This window comes from Haematobia irritans, chromosome 1 (genome assembly GCF_050003625.1).
Source record: "Haematobia irritans isolate KBUSLIRL chromosome 1, ASM5000362v1, whole genome shotgun sequence".
NCBI classification, from domain to species: Eukaryota; Metazoa; Arthropoda; class Insecta; order Diptera; family Muscidae; genus Haematobia; species Haematobia irritans.
Window position 1 is genome coordinate 41,141,228 of NC_134397.1, and position 27,483 is coordinate 41,168,710.

General features: G+C 31.6%; 1 protein-coding gene across 4 annotated transcripts; it reads left to right on the top strand.

Annotated features, from left to right (window-relative positions):
* Positions 1-1,134: 1,134 nt before the first annotated feature.
* Positions 1,135-27,483, top strand: LOC142220698 (uncharacterized). 4 transcript variants are annotated; one of them, XM_075289969.1, is made up of 5 exons: positions 1,135-1,436; positions 15,512-15,926; positions 15,994-18,100; positions 22,822-24,599; positions 26,916-27,483. In XM_075289969.1, the coding sequence occupies exons 2-5, from the start codon at positions 15,826-15,828 to the stop codon at positions 26,998-27,000; spliced, it is 4,071 nt and encodes a 1,356-aa protein (XP_075146084.1). In that variant the 5' UTR covers positions 1,135-1,436; positions 15,512-15,825; the 3' UTR covers positions 27,001-27,483. The 4 variants fall into 4 exon arrangements, with proteins under 4 accessions (XP_075146084.1, XP_075146082.1, XP_075146081.1 ...); XM_075289967.1 differs by lacking the exon at positions 1,135-1,436 and adding an exon at positions 6,566-6,733 and having other exon boundaries at positions 26,921-27,483; XM_075289966.1 differs by lacking the exon at positions 1,135-1,436 and adding an exon at positions 6,567-6,733.

The following is a 27,483-nucleotide window of genomic DNA, read 5'->3' on the forward strand; positions in this document are numbered from 1 at the left end:
TAGAACATTTTGTCAAAAACATTTTTTTGATATAGACAATTTTCTCAAATTTTGTTTCATATATTCATTCATAAATACAAGGAACTTCAAAATCGCATTTTCATGTCTGAGGCATTTGGAACACGATCACCAGTCTCTTGATGTTGTGGTTCGAAATCTTGATTTTATTGCAACTTGCTGGATTATTATTACTGATTTTCTACAACAGAGCCTTTTGCTTTATTTGTGTTTTCAAAAAAATTTTTCAAAATGTATTGGGGATTTTTGTGAGGAATTTAAATTTAAATTAGTGATTTTTGGGGACGAAAACATCATAATTTGGGGACAAGAGACAGAAAAATACTGGCAACACTGCTTCGGAGTCTCCTGGAGGAGTAAAATTCATCCGATTCGGTTGAAATTTGGTAGTTATATGGCCGCTAACAACCATGCCAAACTTGGTCCATATTGGCCTATAGTTATATATAGCCCCCAGATAAACCGATCCACAATCACATATCGGTTTATAATTGTATATAGCCCCCATATAAAGCGACACCCATATTTCAATTCTGGATCTCTAATTACCGCGCAAAAGTTCATATCGGTTCGTAATTATTTGTAGACCAGTATATACCGGTCAAGAGCTGAATTATTTTTTGTCTAATATATATCACGTATGGACAAATTGGAAGACGATGTTAAAAAGTTTTAAGATACCTTGCCATCGGTATGTATTAGCCGAGTAATTCGATTATGGATGACTATCTTTAGTAGAAGTTTCTACGCAATCGATGGTGGAGGGTACATAAGATTCGGCCCGGCCGAACTTACGGCCGAATATATGTTACTTGTTTTTAATTAACATTTTATTTTAAGTCAAAAAATGTATTGCATGTGACCCTTAGTGTAATCATGAATCCAAATCGAACAAATATTTTTGCTTAAGTATAAATCTCAGTGCTGCTCGATGTCATTGACAATGTGGTTTGCATGTCCTCATGTTAATACAAAATTAATCTTAACATTTTCCTTCCCATTGTTGGTGATTTTGTTTTTGTTTTTATCAATTAACCATTTCCAATTTAAATAAACGCTACACACAAATTTGTTTAACAAAAGTGTTGTGGAACCCATCTACCACATCGTTTCTATTTTAAATGTAGTCTTATCGCCTGTAAAGAAATTTCGAAAAAGAAAATTGTGACTGTAAAACCATTGAGTGGAAATAAATAACAAATTTTCTAAATTAAGATTAAATTGTCTGGGACAATTTGAGACTAGCATGTCAAGGTCATAAGCATGGAGTATTTGTAATAAGTTATGACCTAGGATAATTAAACACTACAACAGTCGTGTAATATAACAAAATGCTGCAAATATCTGTCCCATTGAAGATGGAGGAGGTTTGTAAGCGGTTAATGGGATAATTTGAAATAACTTCAAAAAAAGTTAAGGTAAACTTTAATCTTAATTTTTAATATGTAAATTATTTTTTTTTTCAATATTTTAACATGTAATTTTTTTTTAATATTTAGTTTTGAACAGAGTAAAATGTAGAATATATGGGTGTGGTTGTTGTTACTGTTTATTGTGATTTCATCCATTCTATGTTATGCGCTTAAGCTTGTATCCAGATCAAGGAACTCTCCGATTAAGTTGGTATCTGTGACAATGTGGTATCACAATGGACTGAATAGTCTAAGTGAGCCTGATACATCGAGCTGCCACCTAACATAAGTTGGGATGTGTCCTGAGTAATCTAGTGATGGATCGGGTAGTTTTAGCTGGACAAGAGAATATGTGGGGGGTCCTATTCTCTGGGTCAACAACCAGTGTGGCATTCTTGGGTTGCAAATTGCCGGGCACAAATATTAGCATATTTTGCAATTCTCCAGCAAACGTATCTTCAGAGCCTCATGTTTTGTAGTCTCAGTTGGACTACCCCCTACGTAAAAATGTATCTTAGACCAGTTGCTTAAATATCATGTTCCATATCGCCGTATATTGAGAGATGGCCTAATGTTTAGGCTGACCAGGAAAGGATTCGTTCGAAGTATCTATTTATTAAGTTTTCTTTCTTTAAAATAAATTATTAAGAAAAGAAACCATGAAAACAAGTGAGTAAAGTAGAAAGTCGGGTGGACCCGACTATGTCATACCCTAAGCCATCCCTACAGAATTAGTAAACATTGTTTTTGGGGTATCAATCGTATAGATTTGGGAGATCAACCGCATTTCCATATTTACGAAGATTAAGGGTACATGTTTATGCACCGAAAACAAGTGAACTGATTTATACACCCAAAGAAATTTGTTAGTAGGGACAGCAGAAAAGTCTGCTAAAACAGCAGAAAGTCTGCTGAAAAAGGGACAGCAGTAACTGTTTGCTGAAATAGCAAACATTTCCTGCTATTGTTTAAGCTCGATTACAGCAAAACATGTTTTATTTTGGTTGAAACAAATAAAAATGTCAACTGACATATATTAAAACAATATTTTATGAATATCTATAGTATTTGACCAAAAATCTGAATATTTATCGAATTGAGGCATAACAGCAAACAAAATGTTTGCTGATCGTGTTTAGGAGCTTGTAAGTATATTACAGTGCAAAAATATACCAAAAACTACTTTTGGTTCTTAAATATGCTTTGAGGAAAAATTTATAACCTAAAAATTTTACAATTTGTTGTTCATTAGGTCCTGAAGTACAAAAATATAACAGCAGACATCGACTGCTGTTTTTAGCAGACTTTTTTCTATGAGTGTAGGAAGAATGAACTACCACGCACGAAAATTGAACTAAATTTTACTCCACATTTTAAGATTTCCACAAAGCGTTGTTAAAACCAGGAAATTTGAATGCCCTGTTGTACTTTTTAAATGCAGTTCACGAAACATCATCTCATAGAAGAAAAAATTAACAAAAAGTAAGGAAGAATATCATTGGCGCGAAATCATAATCATTTTAACCATATAGTAGTTCATTCTTACTATTTTTGAGAATCATACGAAAATCTTCTTTTGCTTTAGTTCATATTGAACTTATGTGTACGATCATTGAACTTTATACTCACGTTTAGTTCATAAAATTTTTGAGACATACTTAAAAAAGAAAGATTTCATTAAGCTGTGGAAAATTTCGATAAAATTAATAAAATTTAACTACAAGCAAATAAGTTAAATTTAGCGTTAGTTTAACTACGGAAATTTTGTTCTGTGTGCGAGTTTTATACAATCTGAACAGAAATGCCTTATATTGGAAGCTATAAAGTTAGTATGCCACCAATATTGAGTTCATTATTAACATTTCAAAATTTGAAATTTGAGTAACATTGGTTAATAAATAAGAGTATTATGGGCAAATTTGGAAAAAACGAGCGATGCATATATGTTATATGTTATGGGAGCTGTGTCTAAATATGAACCAATTTGGATGATATTTTGCAGATTTGGTTGATACCGTATATGGTTACTTTGTGCTAAATTTGAGTAAGATCGGCTAATAAATAAAGCTATTATGATAAATTTTGGAAAATCGGGCGATACATATATATGGGAGCTACATTTAAATCTGAACAGATTTCCATGATTTTTTGCTCATATATTAAGTACTATAGAAAATTAGATTTGGCTAAATTTGAGTAATATCGGTTGATAAAAAAGGGGTTTATGGCCAAATTTGCCAAAATCGGGCGATACATATATATGGAAGCAATAGCTAAATCTGAACCGATTTCCATGATTTTCTGTAAATATAGTACGTAGAACATAAAATTAGATTTGGCCACCTTTGAGTAAGATCGGTTGATAAATAAGGGACTTATGGCCAAATTTGGGAAAATCGGGCAATACATATATATGGGAGCTATATCGTAATCTGAACCGTTTTCGATGAAATTTGCACACTTAAAGGGTGGTAAAATAAATTAATTTGTGGTAAATTTGACGCTGATCGGTAAAAAAAGTAAATGGGCGCAATCTGACTCCACACCCAAAAAAAAGTGAACCCAGCGTGGAAGAAAATGTAGGTTTATTTTAGAAAATTTTAACTAAAATTGTTTTCTAATTGCAACATGTTACAAATAAGTTAATACTTTTTGTCAAATTGAAGAAAATTTATTAAAAATAATTAATTTTTTCTCTTGTTTAAGAAAATTTCATATGTTGAAAGAAAAAATTGGATTTAAAAATTGTTAAAATATCTTTAGCGCTATACGAAGTTCATGACAGGTACAATTTTAGTAAAATTTACTCATTTGAGAGACTTATGAACTCAATTTAAGCAAACTTCTGCCATTTTAGGAAAATATGAACTATTTTATTTTTTAGTAAAATTGTGCACTATCCCTGCCAGCATTTCAAAGTTCCATTTCATCCTCATCGCAACCACAGACTCGTAAGTGACACTGCAACAATCGAACACTGTGATAGTATTTTGCCATCACTATTCGCATGAAAGTATGTTGCCATCACTATTGTTACAAGAGCCATTTTATATTTTGTGAAACACCAAGCATAACTAGCTTCTTATAATTTATTTAAATAAAAGCGATAATGAAGTGCTGAGAACATAGTTATTTCGCTTAAAATTGTAAAAGGTATATTGGTGAACAATTTTTGACTTTCCAAATGGAATAAAGTGAAGTTTTTTAAATATTTTCCCAGGCACGCTGCCTCCATTGGGAATAAAAGCACTGGCTGATAGACGCTACAACATGTAACTCAACATCAATATTTTATTAATGCATAAAAATATGTTAAATGTGATGTGATAGTCCTATAAATGTTATATTTATGAATTTTTTTATTAGTATTCATTCATATAATAATTATAAATGTTTAATAAAATTAATAAAAATCTAAACAATCGCGTTTTACTTGTCCACAATGATTATTTTACAACTATCTTAAAATGCACTTTCTCTGATTGTTTGAAGGGGCTCTTATTGGCGTCCTTCTTAATGTATCCAGAAGGGCACCTAATAATTGCACTCATGCGATACCTTTTTGTAGTAACTTGGCGTGGTACAACTTCTCAATAGTGACGGCGCTTTTCCGAGGAGTTTTGGATATCATATACGACTGTTTTCGACGTAGTGGGGATTCTCAGAAGCGCCCCCAAATTCAAAAAATGTTGGCAGGGATATTTGTATAAAACTTTTTTTCTTGTTTTTAGTTCATGCCATTAAAGTTAGCAAAAAATTATTCAACTAAGGAACATTTACTCGTATTGTGACAAATTTAACTAAAATCAACTAATCTTCATGAACTAAAATAAAGTTCAGTTGGCATTAGAGCCCCTTTTTTCTGGGTGTATTTATCGAAATCGGGCGATACATATAAATGGGAGCCATATCTAATTTTGATCCGATTTCTTCCAATAGCGTTCGTCCTTGTTTCCAAAAAAATGCCCTGTACCAAATTTCATCAAAATCGGTTAATAATTGCGACCGGAATCCTATGAACAACAACTACATGGACAGACGGACACCAATCGACTCAGGAGGTGATTCTGAGACGATCTGTATACATTTTATGGGGTCTAAAATCAATATTTCTGGTAGACACATTTTTTGACAGACCCTGACCACTATGTGCTTACTAATGCGAACATAATGCAGGACACACACATATGAGGCACATGATTGATTTCTCTTTCTATGCAACGGAGCAGTCCATACATTTGGCGATGCATTTTGTTTATTTATTTAATCAAACCGAACCCAACCCTTCCATCAACGCACGGATTAAGGTGGAATTACATACCATGCGGTCATGCGTGCGTACGTTATATGCTTTTGTCAAAAAAAGTTAAAATGTTATAACTACAATTGTTTGAGTCACACGACAAAAGTAACGTATGAATATATGACGCATAAAGTTGACGAACTTTTAACTTTTCAATGCGTCGGGTGCGCTGACAACATTAAACAACATGTAAACAAATCAAGAAACGAAAAACAATTTAAAATATTGACTAAAAATTATTGATTGAATTTAAAATACATAAAGTTCTATACATTAAAAAGTGTATGGAATCCAAAAACATAACAAGAAGCGCAGAGGCAAGGAATGTAATCAGCAAATTCATTGGTATTCCGACGCATGCTGTGTAATTCAATTGAAGAATCGTATTCGTCAACGCATTCGAGTACAACGTACGCACGCATGATCGCATGGTATGTAATTCCACCTTTAACGCATGGTATGTAATTCAACCTTAAACATTAAAATTAAATGTTACCACGTTTTCTTCGTTCATTTGTAACCATTTTAGTACCTCATTCACGATTTAATATTCTTTTAATCAAATATATATTTAAAATTATCAGCACTTCCGGTTCCGGTAATGAGACGGCTTTCAAATAGTATCACGGTTTCGACAAGATACAATAAATGACGGCGTTTAATAGTATCCGATGTAGAAGTGACACTACCTCATTATTTTTTCTTGATGTGGTCATTTTTTCTTGATGTAGACAGTGTTGATATAAAAAGTATGTAATCTCTTGTCATTGTTCTGAGCCCTGAGCTCTCACTTAGTGAACACAACCAATATGTCATATCTCTAGTCAGTCCGATTTTTTCCATGTATACATAAATAAAAGTTTTCTGGTCATTTATTTGAATTCAAAATTGTTATTTTATGTGAATAAAAACCATTTTCAACAGCCGTAGATACAAACAAAGTGCAATAAAATGTATTTACAAATCGTGTTTGTGATAAATTTCATTCATAATATTAAAGGTAAAAAGATTTAAACATTTCTACGACCTTACATTAGAAATCCCGTGAAAATGTCCAATTTGCCCAAAGTGGAGAAATGGCAATGAAGAATTTTTTTGTGTACTTCATGATATAAAAATCTTATAAGAATTGTTTTTATTGAGGATAGGAAGTAGAAATGTTAAATAATTTCCTATTCAAAAATGAAGGAAATAAAATTTTTAAAATTCTTATATAGATGTGTGAGTGTGTGTATGAGTGCGTGAGTGTTAATCGTTTTTTTTTTTTAATGGATGTCCATGAATCCATGTGTATGCAGGCTAAAAGCCAGCCCCCACTTTTTGGTGGCACAAAAAGAAGAAGAAAAATAAAAAAAAACTTATCCATGGCACACATTTGGATGGTATATTTATAATTTTGCATGCGTTTCATACATGAGATGGAGAGAAATGAGTGTTTCCTGTTTTCTTGCTTTGTGTGTGTGTGAGTGAGTATATGTGTAATGTTTATCCAACAAGAGAGATGAAATCCCACCAGAGACTGAGGCGAGTCCTTTGAAAACGCATCGTACAATTGTCCTTCTTGCTCGCTCGCACTTTCTTACTAATGCTTACCGAGAATATTGTTGTCTCTCACCGTCACCGTCATCATCATCATTTCTCAATTTTTTTGAAAAAAAAATCAGCTTTTTTGTTTCTAACCCACTTTTATTTTGTCTCCTTTCTATTCACTCTATGCAATCTCCTTTGGAACATAAAAATATTTAACCCTTTAAGCCTACTACTAGAACAAAAAAAAAAAATAAAGTCGCGCTCATTAAATGTGAAATTTGTGAAGCTACCTATTAAGCCACAAATTTGGTAATGACTTCCTCATAATTAATTGAGGCGACCTCCAATCTCACCCTATGTAAAATGGTGGAAGGAAGGCATAATGTCCTGATCAGGCCTCTGTAATGGCTAGACAGGCCTGGAAGGAGACCTACCAAGCACATAAACTAAGCCTGGGTTTTTTAGCAAAGCCTTAATTGAGAGTAGCTGACACAATGTGATATCAATTCGGCTGAATTGTCAGAGTCTGATATAAAGTGGAGGCAGCCCGCTTTATATCAGACTAAAACCCAAAAATTATGGAACAAATCAGAAGAATCAGTATCCGAATCCAACTTTTGCTCGATATGACCACCTTTTGTCTCGAATAATGCTCTGCGTCTACCAAAAAAGGTTATCAAGTTGAACGTATGTAATCTTTCTCCATTTCTTTCAATATCCGGACAATGGTACTCTTTAGCACTGGCATATCATAGTCGTTACCATGTTATTTAAATCTACGATCGTATTGGCATCTGGCGAATTGGACACAAATTGTTTATACGAACTTTACGCGACGGTGCCCATGGCCCCAAAACACAATCCAAAATATTTTCCCCATACAAGTCGCTTTTATTTTGACGACAGGTTCGATGAACATTCAAATTTTGTCAAAATTCTTTTCTATAGAAAATTTTGTCAAAATTTTTATTTCTATAGAAAATGTTGTCAAAATTTTATTTCTTTAGAAAATTTTGTCAAAATTTTATTTCTATAGAAAATTTTGTCAAAATTTTTATTTCTATAGAAAATTTTGTCAAAATTTTATTTCTATAGAAAATTTTGTTAAAATTTTATTTCTGTAGGAAATTTTGTCAAAATGCTATTTCTATAGAAAATTTTGCCAAAATTTTATTTCTATAGAAAATTTTGTAAAAATTTTATTTCTAAGAAAATTTCGTCAAAATTTTATTTCTATAGAAAAAATGTTCTATATTTTTTTTGTCCAAATTTTTATTTCTATAGAAAATTTTGTCAAAATTCTATTTCTATAGAAAATTTTGTTAAAATTTTATTTCTGTAGGAAATTTTGTCAAAATTTTTATTTCTATAATATATATTGTCAAAATTTTATTTCTATAGAAAATTTTGTCAAAATTTTTTTCTATAGGAAATTTTGTTAAAAATTTATTTCTATAGGAAATTTTGTCAAAAATTTATTTTTATAAAAAAAAAAACTATTCAAAATTTAATATCTCCAGAAAATTTTGTTAAAATTTTATTTCTATAAAAAAATTAAATCCAAATTTTCGTACGCGTACTCAGCTTTGTAAAAACGATCCTTAACATGGTACAATTGTTTATAAGGTAGCTTTGATTCATCAGTTGACTTTAAAGGGCTCATTAAAACTTCACATCTTATTGTAGTTATTTTCACTTTTGTTGATGTTAAAAAATTAAATTAAAATTAGATATTCGGAAATAACTCATTCAAGTCTACGTTACAAACAATTGTACCATGATCCTCGGGATATTTTTCTCGTGTAAGAGCACGAAGATCAGAAATTCATCATTTTAGATCGTTTTGTTTTTGAAACATATAAGGATTTACCACTTAAGCATACCACAACGTAATGGGTTTCTTGAATTCGAGCTTTAGGATGGGTTATAGGGGTTAGGATAGGTTTCGTCTTCTTGACTATCCTACTCCATATTGGTGTCCGCTTCAAGGCTACGTTACAAACAATTGTACCATGCTCCTCGGGATATTTTTCTCGTGTAAGAGCACGAAGATCAGAAATTCATCATTTTAGATCGTTTTGTTTTTGAAACATATAAGGATTTACCACTTAAGCATACCACAACGTAATGGGTTTCTTGAATTCGAGCTTTAGGATGGGTTATAGGGGTTAGGATAGGTTTCGTCTTCTTGACTATCCTACTCCATATTGGTGTCCGCTTAAATAAAATTCGTATAGATCTCTAGCCCAGAATCCATGATGAAGGCAAGAAAACTCCAATATTTGTTTCTTAGAGCCTTGCTCACCGAACAATTTCCCGTATTGCTGTTTTTTTGCGAAAATACTACGACATTGGGAAACGTTAACAATATCATTACACAGAAAAACTTTTCACCAAAATATTTCCCATTAACATTTTAATTGAATTTTCAAAAGTATTCTATTAAAGATTTATTTGATACAACAAATTTTTTAATTAAAACAAAAATTAATAGTATCAATTAATTTTGAATTGACTTTGGTTATTGATACTATCATTTCTATGATTGAAGACATTTCAATTAAAAATTAATTGGATCAATTAAATCCGTGATTGAATCCAAATATTATTTTTTTATGTGATATTGTTTCTTTTGAAGTTTTTGAGTTCAACGGCAATAGCCAAGAGTGAACCTCTCACAGATAGACACTCACCGATAATCGCAAAAATAAAAAAAATAAACCTTTACAACAATGTCGTCGTGAATATAAAATGGTTTGGAAATACTATGCGAAAGAATTCTCTTGTTATAGGGAAACAAAAATCTTGGAATTTGCGAATACGATTATCGGAAAATGGGGTCTTCCTGTGAAAGTGTAAAATAGAATCCACATCAAAGAAAGTGTGAAAAGCATCACCGAATGTCACCAGCATTACTGAGGTGGGATAATCCACCGCTGAAAAACTTTTTGGTGTTCGGTCGAAGCAGGAATCGAACCCACGACCTTGTGTATGCAATGCGGGCATTCTAATCATTGCACCACGGTGGCTCCCACTAATATACTTAGTGCTTCCTCGAATTTGTCTGGCTTCGCCGTGCAGCATACTATTTTTGTTTATTTCACGGGCGTAAATATCTTTAAAAAGGTATTGCAATTTTCTAGAACATAAAAAATACGTTAAAAAGTCCGATCTACCCTTTTACGAGCATTTTCTGCACGATATAGGTATGCTACATAAGTAATTAAGGGAATACATTCATATATTAGCTCTATTTCATCATCTCTATACTTCTGGATCAAGCTTGGTTATCCTGAAAAATGTGCCTAGAACCTGTTCAAAAATGTGCGATCTTTTCTGTTATTAAAACACGATGCTCCAATTAGTACAATTTTTTTTTTCAAAAAGACGATATTAGAATGTATACTGAGCATAGTGTTAAATAAATATCCCTTTGGTGGAAAATGCCACACCTTGGTGAAGGGGTTAGCGGAGAACAAATTGTGCTAAGTACTCCCTATGTTAATTTGAAAATATAGACTTGAATCCAGCGTCATTTCTATTTCATTCGCAGTGTATTGGGGGCAAGCTTTCAAAAAATACATCATTCATAACATGTGTACATGGTGAGAAAACTAAAATTATGTCTTACTTGTTATGATGATGTCTTTGGGGTTTTGTCATATTCTTTGTTTTTTTTTTTTAGAGGACACGATTGCTGCTCCCTAATCATATTTTATAAAAAAAGAAACATATGAATATTTATTGTATATGTACACGCGTTGTACATATGCTCTCTAGTACGTAGGTATATCATGTCCTCATTGCATACAGATGTAGATTAGGAAATATGAGAATACATATGGAATAGACGACATATATGTTGTATGATGCCTTTATACATCAATGGTGGTATACCTGAATACTAGTAATTTCTTCGTGGCATTTCCGTTTTCCATTGCCATACAAGCCATAACTAACATGCGAACTATAAAAATGAATCAAACGTTTGTTAGAGAAATTCATATTCATAACCTAGTTTTACTTTTGGGATTCTAAATCAATTATCTGCTATTTTATTCACTGCAAAATTTACATTGCACAAAGGTATTTATTATTCATAAATAGTAATTGTTGTGAACTCTGCTCCATGCTAATTGCTTTCAATTGCCTTTTTCAATGCCAGCAAGATAAGTAAGTTGGAGGTTTTCATCTTGGTTGTTATTGTATGCTAGACATAAATAATTACCAATTAATAGATCTTTTCAAAAGTATGGATTATAATACAGATAGTAAATTTGAATTATCTTGTAAATGGAAGAAAATTGTTTCCCGAAGGTGAAGAAGATTTATTTCCCAATGAAGGGTATCGTATTCGCATGTACGGGAAAATGGAGGGAGGTGAAAGTTTATTTTATGCTGTAAGTGGAAAATCTTGTTCACTTGGAAAGTCTTTTTTAGAAATACACTAAAATCGTTAATGTGTTACACAAATACTTAAATGTTTTAACTATTTTAGCTTGAACCAACATCGTATGAAATAACACGAAACTTAAATTTTCAAAGAAATTGAAATTTTATTTCTATAGAAAATTTTGACAAAATTTTATTTCTATAGAAAATTTTATTTCCATAGATAATTTTGCCAACATTTTATTTCTATTGAAAATGTTTGCACAATTTTATATTTACAGAACAATTTATAAAATTTTATTTCTATAGAAAATATTAGCAAAATTTTATTTTTATAGAAAATTTTAGCAAAATTTTATTTCCATAGAAAATTGTGTCAAAATTTTATTTTTATAGAAAATTTTGTCAAAATTTTATTTCTATAGAAAATTTTGTCAAAATTTTATTTCTATAGAAAATTTTGTCAAAATTTTATTTCTATAGAAAATTTTGTCAAAATTTTATTTTTATAGAAAATTTTGTCAAAATTTTATACATATAGAAAATTTTGTCAAAATTTTATACATATAGAAAATTTTGTCAAAATTTTATTTCTGTAGAAAATTTTGTCAAAATTTTATTTCTATAGAAAATTTTGTCAAAATTTTATTTCTATAGAAAATTTTGTCAAAATTTTATTTCTATAGAAAATTTTGTCAAAATTTTATTTCTATAGAAAATTTTGTCAAAATTTTATTTCTGTAGAAAATTTTGTCAAAATTTTATATCTATAGAAAATTTTGTCAAAATTTTATTTCTATAGAAAATTTTATTTTCATAGATAATTTTGCCAAAATTTTATTCCTATAGAAAATTTTTGCACAATTTTATTTTTATAGAACAATTTATAAAATTTTATTTCTATATACAAAATTAGCAAACTTTTATTTCTATAGAAAATTTTGTCAAAATTTTATTTTTATAGAAAATTTTGTCAAAATTTTATTTCTATGGAAAATTTCGTCACAATTTTATTTCTATAGAAAATTTTATTTTCATAGATAATTTTGCCAAAATTTTATTTCTATAGAAAATATTAGCAAAATTTTATTTCTATAGAAAATCTTAGCAAAATTGTATTTCTATAGAAAATTTTGTCAAAATTGTATTCTATAGAAAATTTTTGCACAATTTTATTTTTATAGAACAATTTATAAAATTTTATTACTATAGAAAATATTAGGAAAATTTTATTTCTATAGAAAATATTAGCAAAATTTTATTTCTATAGAAAATTTTAGTAAAATTTTATTTTTATAGAAAATTTTGTCAAAATTTTATTTCTATAGAAAATTTTGTCAAAATTTTATTTCTATAGAAAATTTTGTCAAAATTTTAGTTCTATAGAAAATTTTGTTAAAATTTTATTTCTATAGAAAATTTTGTCAAAATTTTATTTCTATAGAAAAATTTGTAAAAATTTTATATCTATAGAAAATTTTGTCAAAATTCTATTTCTATCGAAAATTTTGTCAAAATTCTATTTCTATCGAAAATTTTGTCAAAATTTTATTTCTATAGATAACAGATTGGCTGATAAGTCCCCGGTCTGACATATAGATGGCGTCGCAAGTATTAAATGCATATTATTTTTATATAATACCAACCTTCAAATGATTCGTGTCAAAATTTGACGTCTGTAATTCAATTAGTTTGTGAGATAGAGCGTCTTTTGTGAAGCAACTTTTGTGAAAAATACGGTAGAAGCAAAAACTTGGTTTAATAATGAGTTTCCGGGCTATGCCCCAGGGAAATCAACAATAATTGATTGGTATGCAAAATTCAAGCGTTGTGAAATGAGCACGGAGGACGGTGGACGCCGGAAAGAGGTGGTTACCGACGAAAACATCAAAAAAATCCACAAAATGATTTTGAATGACCGTAAAATGAAGTTGATCGAGATAGCAGAGCCCTTAAAGATATCAAAGGAAAGTGTTGGTCATATCATTCATCAATATTTGGATATGCGGAAGCTCTGTGCAAAATGGGTGCCGCGCGAGCTCACATTTGACCAAAAACAACAACGTGTTGATGATTCTGAGGGGTGTTTGCAACTGTTAACTCGTAATACACCGAGTTTTTTCGTCGATATGTGGCAATTGATGAAACATGGCTCCATCACTACACTTCTGAGTCCAATCGACAGTCGGCTGAGTGGACAGCGACCGGTGAACCGTCTCCGAAGCGTGGAAAGACTCAAAAGTCCGCTGGCAAAGTAATGGCCTCTGTTTTTTGGGATGCGCATGAAATAATTTTTATCGATTATCTTGAGAAGGGAAAAACCATCAACAGTGACTATTATATAGCGTTATTGGAACGTTTGAAGGTCCAAATCGCGGGAAAACGGCCCCATATGAAGAAGAAAAAAGTGTTGTTCCACCAAGACAACGCACCGTGCCACAAGTCATTGAGAACGATGGCAAAAATTCATGAATTGGGCTTCGAATAGCTTCCCCACCCACCGTGTTCTCCAGATCTGGCCCCCAGCGACTTTTTCTTGTTCTCAGACCTCAAGAGGATGCTCGCAGGGAAAAAAATTGGCTGCAATGAAGAGGTGATCGCCGAAACTGAGGCCAATTTTGAGGCAAACCCGAAGGAGTACTATCAAAATGGTATCAAAAAATTGGAAGGTCGTTATAATCGTTGTATCGCTTTTGAAGGGAACTATGTTGAATAATAACGAATTTTGACAAAAAAATGTGTTTTTCTTTCTTAGACCGGGGACTTATCAGCCAACCTCTTAATTTTGTCAAAATTTTATTTCTATAGAAAATTTTGTCAAATTTTTATTTCTATAGAAAATTTTGTCAATTTTTTTTATATAGAAAATTTTGCCAAAATTTCATTTTTATATAAAAAAATATAAAATTTTATTTCTGTAGAAAATATTAGCAAAATTTTATTTCTTTAGAAAATTTTGTCAAAACTTTATTTCTATAGAAAATTATGTCAAAATTTTATTTCTATAGAATATTTTGTCAAAATTTTATTTCTATAGAAAATTTTGTCAACATTTTATTTCTATAGAAAATTTTGTCAAAATTTTATTTCTATAGAAAATTTTGTCAAAATTTTATTTCTATAGAAAATTTTGTAAAATTTTTATTTCTATAGAAAATTTTGCCAAAATTTCATTTCTATAGAAAATTTTGTCAAAATTTTATTTTGTAGAAAAATTTATAATATTTTATTTCTGTAGAAAATATTAGCCAAATTTTATTTCTATAGAAAATTTTAGCAAAATTTTATTTCCATAGAAAATTTTGTCAAAACTTTATTTCTGTAGAAAATTATGTCAAAATTTTATTTCTATAGAATATTTTGTCAAAATTTTATTTCTATAGAAAATTTTGTCAAAATTTTATTTCTATAGAAAATTTTGTCAAATTTTTATTTCTATAGAAAATTTTGCCAAAATTTTATTTCTATAGAAAATTTCTGTAAAAAAAATTTTGGGTGTATTGCCTAACTAAGGTCAAACATGTGCAGCCGCCTCAATTCCTAGCTGCTTAGCTGACGTGTGTTCCCTCTGCATTTGTTGTTATGGTAAACGTTACTTCATAGAGGTCCCTTGCCTGAGTCTGAGTCTTCTTAGTGAGATTCATAGGATATCATTCCTCTTATTCGCCAATGTTTATTTGTAAGAATATAAGGATTGATGTTGGTCTTCCAACCTCTGATATTTTACATGCTCTTGTTACTCTGTGACTATGTGAAACAATAAAAATAATATTTTTTCATCTTTAATTTATTTTGTATTTTGTTTTAGAATTTTATGAATTTTCATAAATTGAATTGAATTTTTTATTCCATATAGATGTACTATCTGCCAGCTCGAGTCTTATACCGGGAGGGCATTGTCGTGATTACAATGGTAAACTTTATGAAACAGGCATGCATTACATGCCTGGTCCAGACTCTTGCCGTTTATGCATTTGTGATAGTGGCCTACCGAAAGCATGTAAAATGGTTCTCTGTGAGGCCTTCACCAAATGCAAATCTTTTCAAACTGTGGGTTCTGGGAATAACTGCTGCGAAGTGATATGTCTCGATGATCAACTAGCGGATGGGAGTACTGACTTTGGCGTTTGACTAATCGTTAGTGGCATAACTGCCACACTGTCATTGTCCATGATATTTTTCTTAATTAACCGCTTCAGACGTAAAAAGTTAAGGGCCCGTGAGAATAGACAAACAGCTGAGGACCAAAGGAGTATTGTGGGTAGTATTGGGTAAGTTGTGGAAGTTCACTACATATAAAAAAAGAAACTCTAATTTTCTTTCCTTTTCAAATTTTAGTTATATTGCAGGCAATATGGGCTATATGGAGGGTAATCTAAGCAGTATGGATTATACATATGGTGGAGCAGCACACTATCCTCTCTGGAAACCACCCAGTGGTTATTTTCCTCGAGGTGAAGCTCCACCACCATACGATGAGGCTGTTGCTATTTCTCAAGCTGAAGCTCTCAGCGCACAATGTGCTGCTGCCGCAGCTGTGGCTCAAGTGGCCGCTGCAAATCAAAGAGCTGCATTGGGTATGAATTCGGTGGAACTTCAAACAGATATGAATCGACGGGCACAGGCGCAACAAATGCAACAGATACAACATCATCAGCAACCTCAAATGAGCCATCAGAATGCACATGTTGTACCCATTCAGGCACATGTTTTAGCTCCCGCACAACCACAATCTCAAAACCAATCTCAGTCTCATCAAATTACCCAAAGCACCACAAATTTAATAAATATCAATATAAACAGTGGTGGAAATATAACAACCATAGCTACCGGAGAAAATCATCAGCCACCTTATAGCTTACAAGATGACAACAATACGGGAGCGACACTAATACAGGGCCAACAGGCAGCTGCTATAATGGCTGGCAATGTTGGTGGTAATAATAGTGGCAGTGCTAGTCGAGTTCATATAGCTCAAAGTAATTCGATATGTGTGCAAACAATGACACCAGTGATAAATCAACAACAACAAATGTCCACAAATCAACAGCCGTCAACAACGCAAAGTGTACTTCAGCCGGCTCAGATAATGACCTCAACATTAGCAGCAAATACAGCAACGTTGAGTAGGCAACGGGACTCGGGAACTCAACAGCAACATATAGGAGTTTCCAGCAATAGCAATGACTGTGGATACAAAAATTGTCATTTGAATGTGGCAAATGTGGCCACTAGTACAGTATCTAGACGTCTGCACAGAACTACGGAACCTCCGTTACAGCAATACGTAGTGGATGTTGAGGTAAATGTGGCCAACAATTCCGGCTCAGGCCGTGGCTATCATTCGTTACCACCTTGTTCAAATGCCACTGCGGCAACAGAAGCCGAAGAAACAGCATCTCCCACCCAATTTGGCAATATTTCGCCATCTTTAACATCAGCCATTTCTACACCTGCCATAGATGTTGATGATTCCAATGGAACAAACGAGCATGTAACCTTATTTACTTCTCCCAATACTGAGAATCAAATCCAAATGCCGGCATCTGGTCACAATACTTTGCCTCTGCAACATTCTCAAACGAATAAGTCGTCCACAAATTCGACGACAGGCTCCTCAAAAATCTCCTCGTCATCAAGTTCGAAACGTTACCATCGAACTATGCCAAGGTATTACGCTGTGGCGGATCCATTGTCGCAAAATGTAAGTGGTAGTGGCAAAACGAAAGAGTCGAAGTTATCTGCAAATTCATCAGTGAATAGCAATGCTTCTTCTTCGGCATCTTCGAATGCCTCTTCATCCACAAAAAAGCCAACGTGCCAGTGCCCTGTACAACACGTGCCAATGTCTTATATGGGTTCCACGCAACTCAGCAATGCTCAAAATGCTACCAATAATGCTTTTTTCACAGTATTGAGTAGCAAACTGAATCCCAACTCCTCCGCCTCGAACTCACCTTCTCCTAGTCAACACTCCTCATCGCGTCTACAAGCCAACAACTCAAATACAAATTCTCTAAGCTATCAACAAAGAAGCACAAAATCATCACAATCGTCATCATCGATGGACAACAATGTGATCAATTCGGCCAGTAATACAATGAAACGCTCAACCAATTCCAGCCATTGCAATTATGAAGGGAAAATTGCTACAATATCAACTGGAGAATTGACAAACCCATCCACCACTCAGCCACAGCCACAGCAACAACAACAGCATCACCACCATGGTCACTCCCATCATCATGGTGGACATGGTCACCATTCCTCATCACTAATTTTGCCACCGCAGCATCATGATGATTCTTCACCTATTGTTTTAGGCAGAGTTACAAAACGCAGCTCAAGCAGCAGTGGTGATAGGTTACGGAGTGCCAGTAGTACTCGTGCATCAATGGTTGACGGAGCCACATCCCCGGCTGCAGCAGCATACTTGAATAGCAAGGTATGTATGGTATCGTAGAGACATTTTTGAAAACGACTTGTCCAAATCACAAGTTTCACAATTTAGTTTTTTTTTTATTATAATTTCTTTTAAATTTTAAAACATCATATTATTATCATATTAGGGCAATAATTACTTTCAAATGATTTAAAGAAAAATAGAATTCTAAAAAGGAGGGCCGAGAAATGCGGTTTAAGGAGATTCCAAGATTTGTATTACAACAAAAAAATGTCACAATATAATTCACACAAAGAGAAAACATAAATAATTTATATTCACATTAGATTGTATTACGAACGTAAGGATTAGAATTTGTAAAAAGTTTTTAAATTATGTAGCGTTATCAAAAATTATATTCATGGGGTATGGAGTTCCAAAGACGGGTGGTATTTAACAGAAAATGCTTTTCAACAGAATTCAACTACGACAATTATTTTATTTAAAAAGAATTGAATTTATTAAAATTTTCATGAAGCTCCGTTAGTGCTTCGTTACACACAAATACATTTTTTCTGATTCAATCACGAAATTAATTGATTTAATCAACTTTTTAATTGAAATGTCTTCAATCACGAAAATGATTGTGTCAATCACAGTTTTAATTGGACATTATCTTCATTAAAAAATTAATTATTTAATTATAATGAAATCAGCAAATTTCAATAAATTTTTAATTGATTGCAAATCTCAATTAATTATACCCACCACCATAGAATGGTGACGGGGGTATAATAAGTTTGTCGAAATATCGATTTCCGACTATATAAAGTATATATATTCTTCATCAGGAAGAAATTCCAAGACGATATAAGCATGGCCGTCTCTCCGTCTGTCTGTCGTAATCACGCTACAACCTTCAATAATGGCGCTATCGTCCTGAAATTTGGCACAGATTCGTCTTTTGTTTGCAGCAGGTCAAGTTCGAAGATGGGCTTTATCGGTCCAAGCTTTGATATAGTCCCCATATAAACCGACCTCCCGATTTGGGGTCTTGGGCTTATAGAAACTGTAGTTTTTATCCAATTTGCCTGAAATTGGAAATCTAGAGGTATTTTAGGGCCGTCAAAATGTGTACCGAAAAATGTGCCTATCGGTCCATGTTTTGGTATAACCCCCATATGGAGCGATTTCCCGATTTTGCTTCTTGGGCGATTTGCCTGAAATTAGAAATCTAGAGGTATTTTACGACCATAAATACGTGTATCGAAAATGGTGAGTACCGGTCCATGTTTTGATATAGCCTCCATATAGAACGATCTCCCGATTTCACTTTTTGGGCTTCTCCAATCCGTAGTTTTTATCCAATTTGCTTGAAATTTGAAATCTAGAGTTATTCTACGACCATAAAGACGTGTGTCGAAAATGGTGAGTACCGGTCCATGTTTTGGTATAGCCTCCATATAGACGATTTTACTTCTTGGGCTTCTAGAATCCGTAGTTTTTACCCAATTTGTCTGAAATTGGAAATCTAGAGGTATTCTAGGAAAATAAAGAGATTTGCCGAGAACGATGATTATAGGACCATGTTTTGATATAGCCCCCATATAAACCGATCTCTCGATTTTACTTCTTGGGCTTCTAGAATCCATAGTTTTTATCCAATTTGCTTGAAATTGGAATTGTAGAGGTATTCTAGGAAAATAAAGAGATGTGCCGAAAATGGAGATTATCGATCCATGTTTTGATATAGCCCCATATTGACCGATCTCCGATTTTACTTCTTGGGCTTCTAGAATCCGTAGTTTTTATCCAATTTGCCGGAAATTGGAAATCTAGAGGTATTCTAAGACCACAAAGAGGTGTGCGGAATATATTGTGTATCGGTACAGTTTTTGATATAACCCTCTTCTACAACGGCCTTCCGATTTGGGGTCTAGATTCTAGAACTACAATTAGATGTGCTGAATACTGAGTGTATCCTTCCATGTTTTTGTATCGCCCCATACACAAAGTGTATATGATTTAGTTTTATTGGTCCATTTGGTAAGACCTCCATATAGACCGATTTCACTTATTGAAACTGAATGCAAAATTTCCAAAAATTTTACTTCTCGTAATCATATAAATAATTGGGATGAAAATCTACAGATTTTAGATTTCAAATCAAGGCGTTATTTCATCATTTTCTTGCATACTTACAAGATATGTTTATGATTCCTGTAAAACTCAAACAAAAAAGGGTTCTTATAAATTCAGAATCTGATCTAGTCTTCATAGGTAAATTCTTAACATTTATCTGGTTGAACTGATCTGCAAATTAAAATAATTTTCTATCACTTTTTTATTGACATAGTCTTCCGAGTTTGATTAAAATGTTAATCGTATCAATTAATTTGTTAATTGAAAAAATTGTCAACTTCAATCAACTTTTTAATTGGGAATATTTTGGTGATATTTTTTTCTGTGTAACCTTAACTGCTGAAAAATTGTCCTATAAATTATATTCCGTCAACTGGCAGTTAAACCCTAATTGAGGTACTTGAAAATGGCCGTTAAATATGCAAATAACAAAAAAATATAAAGCAGTTGATACAAAGCGTTACCAATTCAATAGAACTATTCTAAAATTTTAGAATCCGTTCACTTTTGTGGAGGAAAAAATGTTTTAGTAACTCTTGGTTTACACGTGTTTCGAAAATATTTTCTCAATGAGTCACACTTACTTTAATGCCATGCTCGCACACACACAAAATTTTATTATTTAATTTAAAATAAAAAAATTTTTAATTAAAAAATTATTTGACCCAATTAAAAAATTTATTGATACTATTAATTTTCTTGATTGATTTTTGTTTCAATTAAAAAATGTGTTGAATCAATTAAAATTTTAATTGAATATTTTTTTAAAACTTAATTAAAATTTTAATTTGAAAAATTTTCGTGAACTTTTTTTCTGTACGATGAAAACGAGATGGAAAATTACTTCGGACGGTTGTAAGTTAAGTAAACACAATCATTTTGGAAGGGTTTAAATTGATCCATATCGCCATATTAGACGACTTTTAGGTACACTCATAGAAAAAAATCTGTTAAAAACAGCAGTCGATGTCTGCTGTTATATTTTTGTACTTCAGGGCCTAATGAACAACAATTTATAAAATTTTTAGGTTATAAAATTTTCCCCAAAGCATATTTAAGAACCAAAAGTAGTTTTTGGTATATTTTTGCACTGTAATATACTTACAAGCTCCTAAATACAATCAACAAACATTTTGTTTGCTGTTATGCCTCAATTCGATAAATATTCAGATGTTTGGTCAAATACTATAGATATTCATAAAATATTGTGTTAATTATGGTAGGATAGCTCCTAAGTTGACATTTTTATTTGTTTTAGCCAAAATAAAACATGTTTCAGTGTAATCGAGCTTAAAAAATAGCAGGAAATGTTTGCTATTTCAGCAAACAGTGACTGCTGTCCCTTTTTCAGCAGACTTTATACTGTTTTTGCAGACTTTTCTGCTGTATAGTCTCTATACACAGAAAAAAATTTCACGAAAAATTTTCCAATTAAAATTTTAATAGAGTTTAAAAAGATATTCAATTAAAAATTTAATTGAATCAACAAATTTTTTAATTGAAACAAAAATCAATCACAACAATTAATAGTATCAATTAATTTTTTAATTGGATCAATTAATTTTTCAATTGGCATTCAATTAATTTTTTAATTGATACTATCATTTCCGTGATTGAAGACATTTCAATTAAAAAATTAATTGGATCAATTAATTTCGTGATTGAATAAGAAAAAAAAATTTTGTGTGTATAAAGCGACCATAGATTTTACTTCTAGAGCCTCCTAGTGTAGCTAAGTTAATTTAGTCAAGAAATTTGGTATGTGATGTCAGTATATGCCATTTGATAACCAATCCAAAATTTTTCCAGTTTCGGTTCTTATTTATATGTAACCCCTATATAAAACGATCCCAAGATTTCATTTCTTAAACATCGTGGAGAAACAAATTTCGTCCGATCCACTTTAGTTTGAAGAAGTTTTAAAATTCCTTTCTATATGCTATTGCTACAGCCATAAAAATTCGACTCTGGATGATATAGATTCAGCCTGGATACACTTGTTTCCCAATACATTTTATTTTTAGTTACAATAAAAAAAATAATAATAGAATTTATTAAAACATAAAATGCCTAATTTGAACATGCAATTAAAAATAAGTAAAGAATTTCATTTAACAAATTGTAATCGAATATCAAATGCAAGGTCATATGATAATAATATTGATGGTTATGTATCTACCTATACTGTTTTGTTATTGTTTTTGTTATTTATTTCGAAAAAAAAACATCTTTTCTATATCATTTACCATCATCACTTCAATTTTACAGAACATTACTTCATTACGCAGACAATAATATCATCATTTCCTCTTGCACCACAAAATCTCATAAAAAAAATTATAGTTGAGACTATCTCCTCTCCCCCCTACATTCACAACAAAATTGTATCATTTATCTTCCATACAAGAATCAAAAAAAAAAAAAAACTAATGAAACAGCCACAAGAAAATAAAAAATGCAAATTTTTGTAATTTTCCACAAAATCAAAAAAAGCAATAACAAATTTTCTTAAAACTTTCTTTTCTGGAACGTTTTAATGTGGATGATGATGATGATAATGATGGATATGTATATATATGTGTGTGTGCGTGTACAAATGAAAATTGAAACATTTGTTCGTCTTATTACAAAACAAAACAAAGGTCGATGCCTATTTGAGTTTTGCCCATGGGACAGCAACAGGCCATCACCTCAAAGCATATAATAATGATATAATGAATCCAGCATTACCACCGAAATTGCATAAAAGTTTAACGAATTTAAAAAGTTCTTCATCACCCTCCTCCACCTCCTCTGCGGGCGGCAATAATACTCATCAACACAACACTAGTACTAGTAACAACACCACCACCACCACCAATGTTGTAGCCACATCCAATGCGACCCATCGAAATTCATCGCATCACAAATCAAATGATTTGAATACGAATTCGAATAATACCTCCTCCCAAAATAATACAACTATTGTACTAAACTGTAACAACACCATAAACAATTCCTCTTACTCGAACAATTCAACAAACAGTAATCATAACCCCTCCAACCATACAATGTCATCCACCTACAATATGCCAAGTTCGGTAGCTGCAGCTTCTACAAATTGTTCATCATCTTCCACGACCTCTGTACAAACTATATACACTTTAAGTAAGCCCTCCTCTACATCAGCTGCGGCTACTTCAGTTTCCATAATTGGTTTGACAACAACATCTTGCACTGCATCTACGACACCATCCTCGAATCGCTCGATGATTAAGGATCATCATGATCATATAATGAAAATACAACCGCCTTCATTGACACTACCATTGAGTACTACGTCAACCACATCATCGTTTACCAGTTCAACCAGTAAAATTAACTCTTCAACATTCTATCCTTTACAAAATAATGTCACATATACGCTGCCAAAGAATGTGGGAGGTGGTAAGATGTCATTGAATAGCACCATAAATAGTGTGGTAAGCAAAGTACCTTCCGTCATAAGTCTGCCACCGTCTGGCACAGAGCAAAATAATAATTACAATGGCTATGGTGGAAATTATTCGGGCTATGGCAACACCAACACATTATGCAGTGATAATTCCTATAATAGTCATCAGTATTTGAATGAGATGAATGGTGGTGGGGGAGGAGGCGGAGGAGGAGGAACATCATCAACAGCAGCAACCACTTCAAAAAGTACTACACTGCCAAAGATATTACGCTCAAAACGAGATGTTCAGCAACACAACAATGTCCACAACAGCTCAAATATTAATTGTAATCCAACAAACATTTCCACCTCATCCAATTATGCGGTTTCGCAATGTTCTATGCCAGCCTATCCCAAACAATATGCAGCAGCAGCATCTTCCAATAGCGGTGGTGGTGGTAGTGCAACAGCATCGTCGTCATCATCCATGGCAGGCAATAATTCCAATAGCTCTCCACACCAACAACTTCAGCAGCCACCAACTAATATTAATAATATGCAAACCCAAACCATTACATCAACATTGGCAGCTAATTATTGTCCAGAGGATTCACATTTGAATGCACATTCAATTGGATGTAGTAACAATGCAACTATAAACCACCACTCTACCACCACCAACCGCTCCATCTCCCCATCCACTTCTAATAATATATTAACAAAACAACTACCGGTATGCACCACATCCAAGAACTGTTTGAATCCCAAAGAACATTTTCTACCAAATGATACCAGTTTGGATGATGATTATCTAAGTGAATGTGAGAATTGTAAAATAGCACAAAGCTCTAAGTATTATTTAAATGCCGAAGCATTAAGTAGTGTTGGTGGTCCTCAGGAGACTATGACATTGCAACGCAAATCATTGGAAGAGTGTAAAGAAGAGCCTGATACTGGATATTATCGTATATCGCATACATTGCCAACCAATTCCAAAAAGAATGCGTAAGTACAATAAAAAAAATGAAATATTTATTTGGCTTAACATTTGAATATATACATGGTAGCTAACACGAAGTTTTATATATTTTTTTTTGTGAAAATTAATTTTTAATGATACAAATGACAAAAATGTGTGAAAATAAATTAAAAAAAAATATTAAGAACACATTTACTTTGACTCGATATGTTTTCGTGACTATTGTTCTGTGTCGGTCAAAAAACGACATCAAACTGTTCGATTGTAATATGCCAGTATTTTCCATGGAATGGATTTCTTCAGTGCACCATACTAGTATACGATTTTGTCCTGTGCAAAATGTAAATTCCTTCGAATTGTCATGTTACGAATTTCTGCGGTATTCTGATGATATTTTTAACCATTCCCTTGTAATGGATTTCTTCAAAGCATCCAATACTGCACAGAGAAATATTGCCAATATTATTGCAATTAAAAACTTAATTGATTTTGAAAACACACATAAAATTTCAAGATTTTGTTAATTTCTACTCAAAATAAATAACAGTCACAAAAATATTGAATCAAACACAGAAAAAAAAAAATCAGAAAAAAAGTTTTTTCTGTTTACTATACGTATTTGATGCCCATAAATTGAGAATCAGAAAGACGACTTCTCAAAATTTGGAATAGTCGACTTTTCGATCTATCGACTTTTTTAAAACTTGAAAAAGTCAACATTCGAATGTTCAATGTTTGCAAACTGAAACTAAATTGTATTCCAAATTTTGAGATTCATTAAATTAACGAAAATTTTCCGACATTTTTGGATTTTTATTTAGCATTTGCAAAATGCATCTTTTTCGAAAAGAAAAAATGAACTAAAAATAAAGAAAAAAACTTAGATCATTCCCATTTTAACCACGCAGTCTGTAGTTCATTATTACTATTTTTGTGAAGTGTACGAAAAACTTCTTCTGTTTTAGTTAGAATTTAACTAATTTGTAAGTCATTGAAATTTTACTGCCGTTTAGTTCATAAAATTTGGAATAAAAAATAAAATTTGGAATAAAGAATAAATCGTTGGGCTGGATAAATTTTCTTATAAAATTTAAAAAAAAACTAAAAAAATATAATTTTTGCATTAGTTCATTTTAGAACTAGTTTTACAACAGACTTTTTTCTGTGTTCTACACACAAAAAAAAATTCTGATTCAATCACGAAATTAATTGCTCCAATTAATTTTTTAATTGAAATGTCTTCAATCACAGAAATGATAGTATCAATTAAAAAATTAATTGGCAGTCAATAAAAAAATTAATTGATCCAATTAACAAATTAATTGATACTATTAATTTGTGTGATTGATTTTTATTTCAATTAAAAAATTTGTTGATTCAATTCAATTTTTAATTGAACATTTTTTAAAACTCAATTAAGATTTTAATTGGAAAAATGTTCGTGAATTTTTTTTTGTGTAATTTGGAAATATTGACACATTAGAATTAAAAAAGTAGTATGGTATATATCACAAAATTAATTAGAAATAAATAAAACATTAAATTCTTCCGGAAACTTAAATTAAGTTTTAATTGGTTCAAATAAAAATTTAATTGATTTTGGTCGAAAAACTCATGACAATCAATTATTTTCAATTATTTTTCATTTAGATGAAATAATTTGCCTGTAATTTAACAAGAGTTTATATTTTCTTATGAGTATTCCGATTATAATTAAGTTGTTTATTTCTTTACAATTGAGTCAAAATTCAATGGACCAATGAATAGTATGAAACTAATTATTTCCAAATAAAATATTCAATTATTTCATTTCAACTCATTCAACTTTTCAATTACAAATATGTTGGTGATATTTTTTTTTCTGTGTAGTTGAAAAGCGAATTTTGTCCTTTTGTTATTCGAAAGTAATAGAAAATCGTATTTATTATACAATTTACGATCATTTTCATGTAGCTGCCTTATGCTATGGTCGCACTGAGCAAATATTTGACAGAAATCGAAAAAGAATCCGTCGCCATAGCCCAACCAGCAAACATTTTGAGCTCATATTGGATATATAACATCATGACAGGGTTATTTTCCAAAAATCGTATCCAAATGTTTGGAAAATTTTTCTGTAAAAATGTTTGACACTCATTTTTGTCAAATATTTGCCTAGTGTGACCATAGCCTTAGGCTTTAAGTACCAGTTAACAGAAGGTAAAATAAATAAACATATCTATAGTGCACTAACAGAGCTTAATGAAAATGGGACTTAGAATATTGTGAATATTTATTAATTATTAATATTTAAATATTAATATTTAAATAAATCTGAAATGTAATTAAATTTTTTCTTTCAGACCAGTCAAAAATAATAATCGTGATCAATGGTTTTCAACTATACCAGCAGCCAGTTCATCGTCAGAAGAGGACATGAATGAATGAGATTTAACACATTTCCTTTAGTATTTAATCAAAACTTTAGAAGGAAAATAAACCAACAAGGAAATAAAGAAAAGCAAGAGAAGAAAAAAAATTCCAAAACAAAGCCACATACCAAAGTTCTATACAAAAACAAATAGATGTTGTTAATTTTAAAACAAAACAAAATGATCTAATTTGCATCACAAAATCTAAGTATAATTAAATTTAATAATAGTGAACAAATAGAAGAAATTATATGAATTTTAAATATTTCATAGAACAGAATCAAATCACCACAACACCCACACTCCGAACACAAGGAGAAAAGTAATGTTTAAAAATTTACCGCCATTACTATTATTAATAATAATTTAAGATTACAAAGTAAACCAAACAAAGCAAAAAAAAAACAAAACATTAATTGTTACAATATACATAAATAAAACAACAGATGTTCTAAAAAGTTTAAACATAAATGTGCAAAACAAAACAAAAAATCTACAA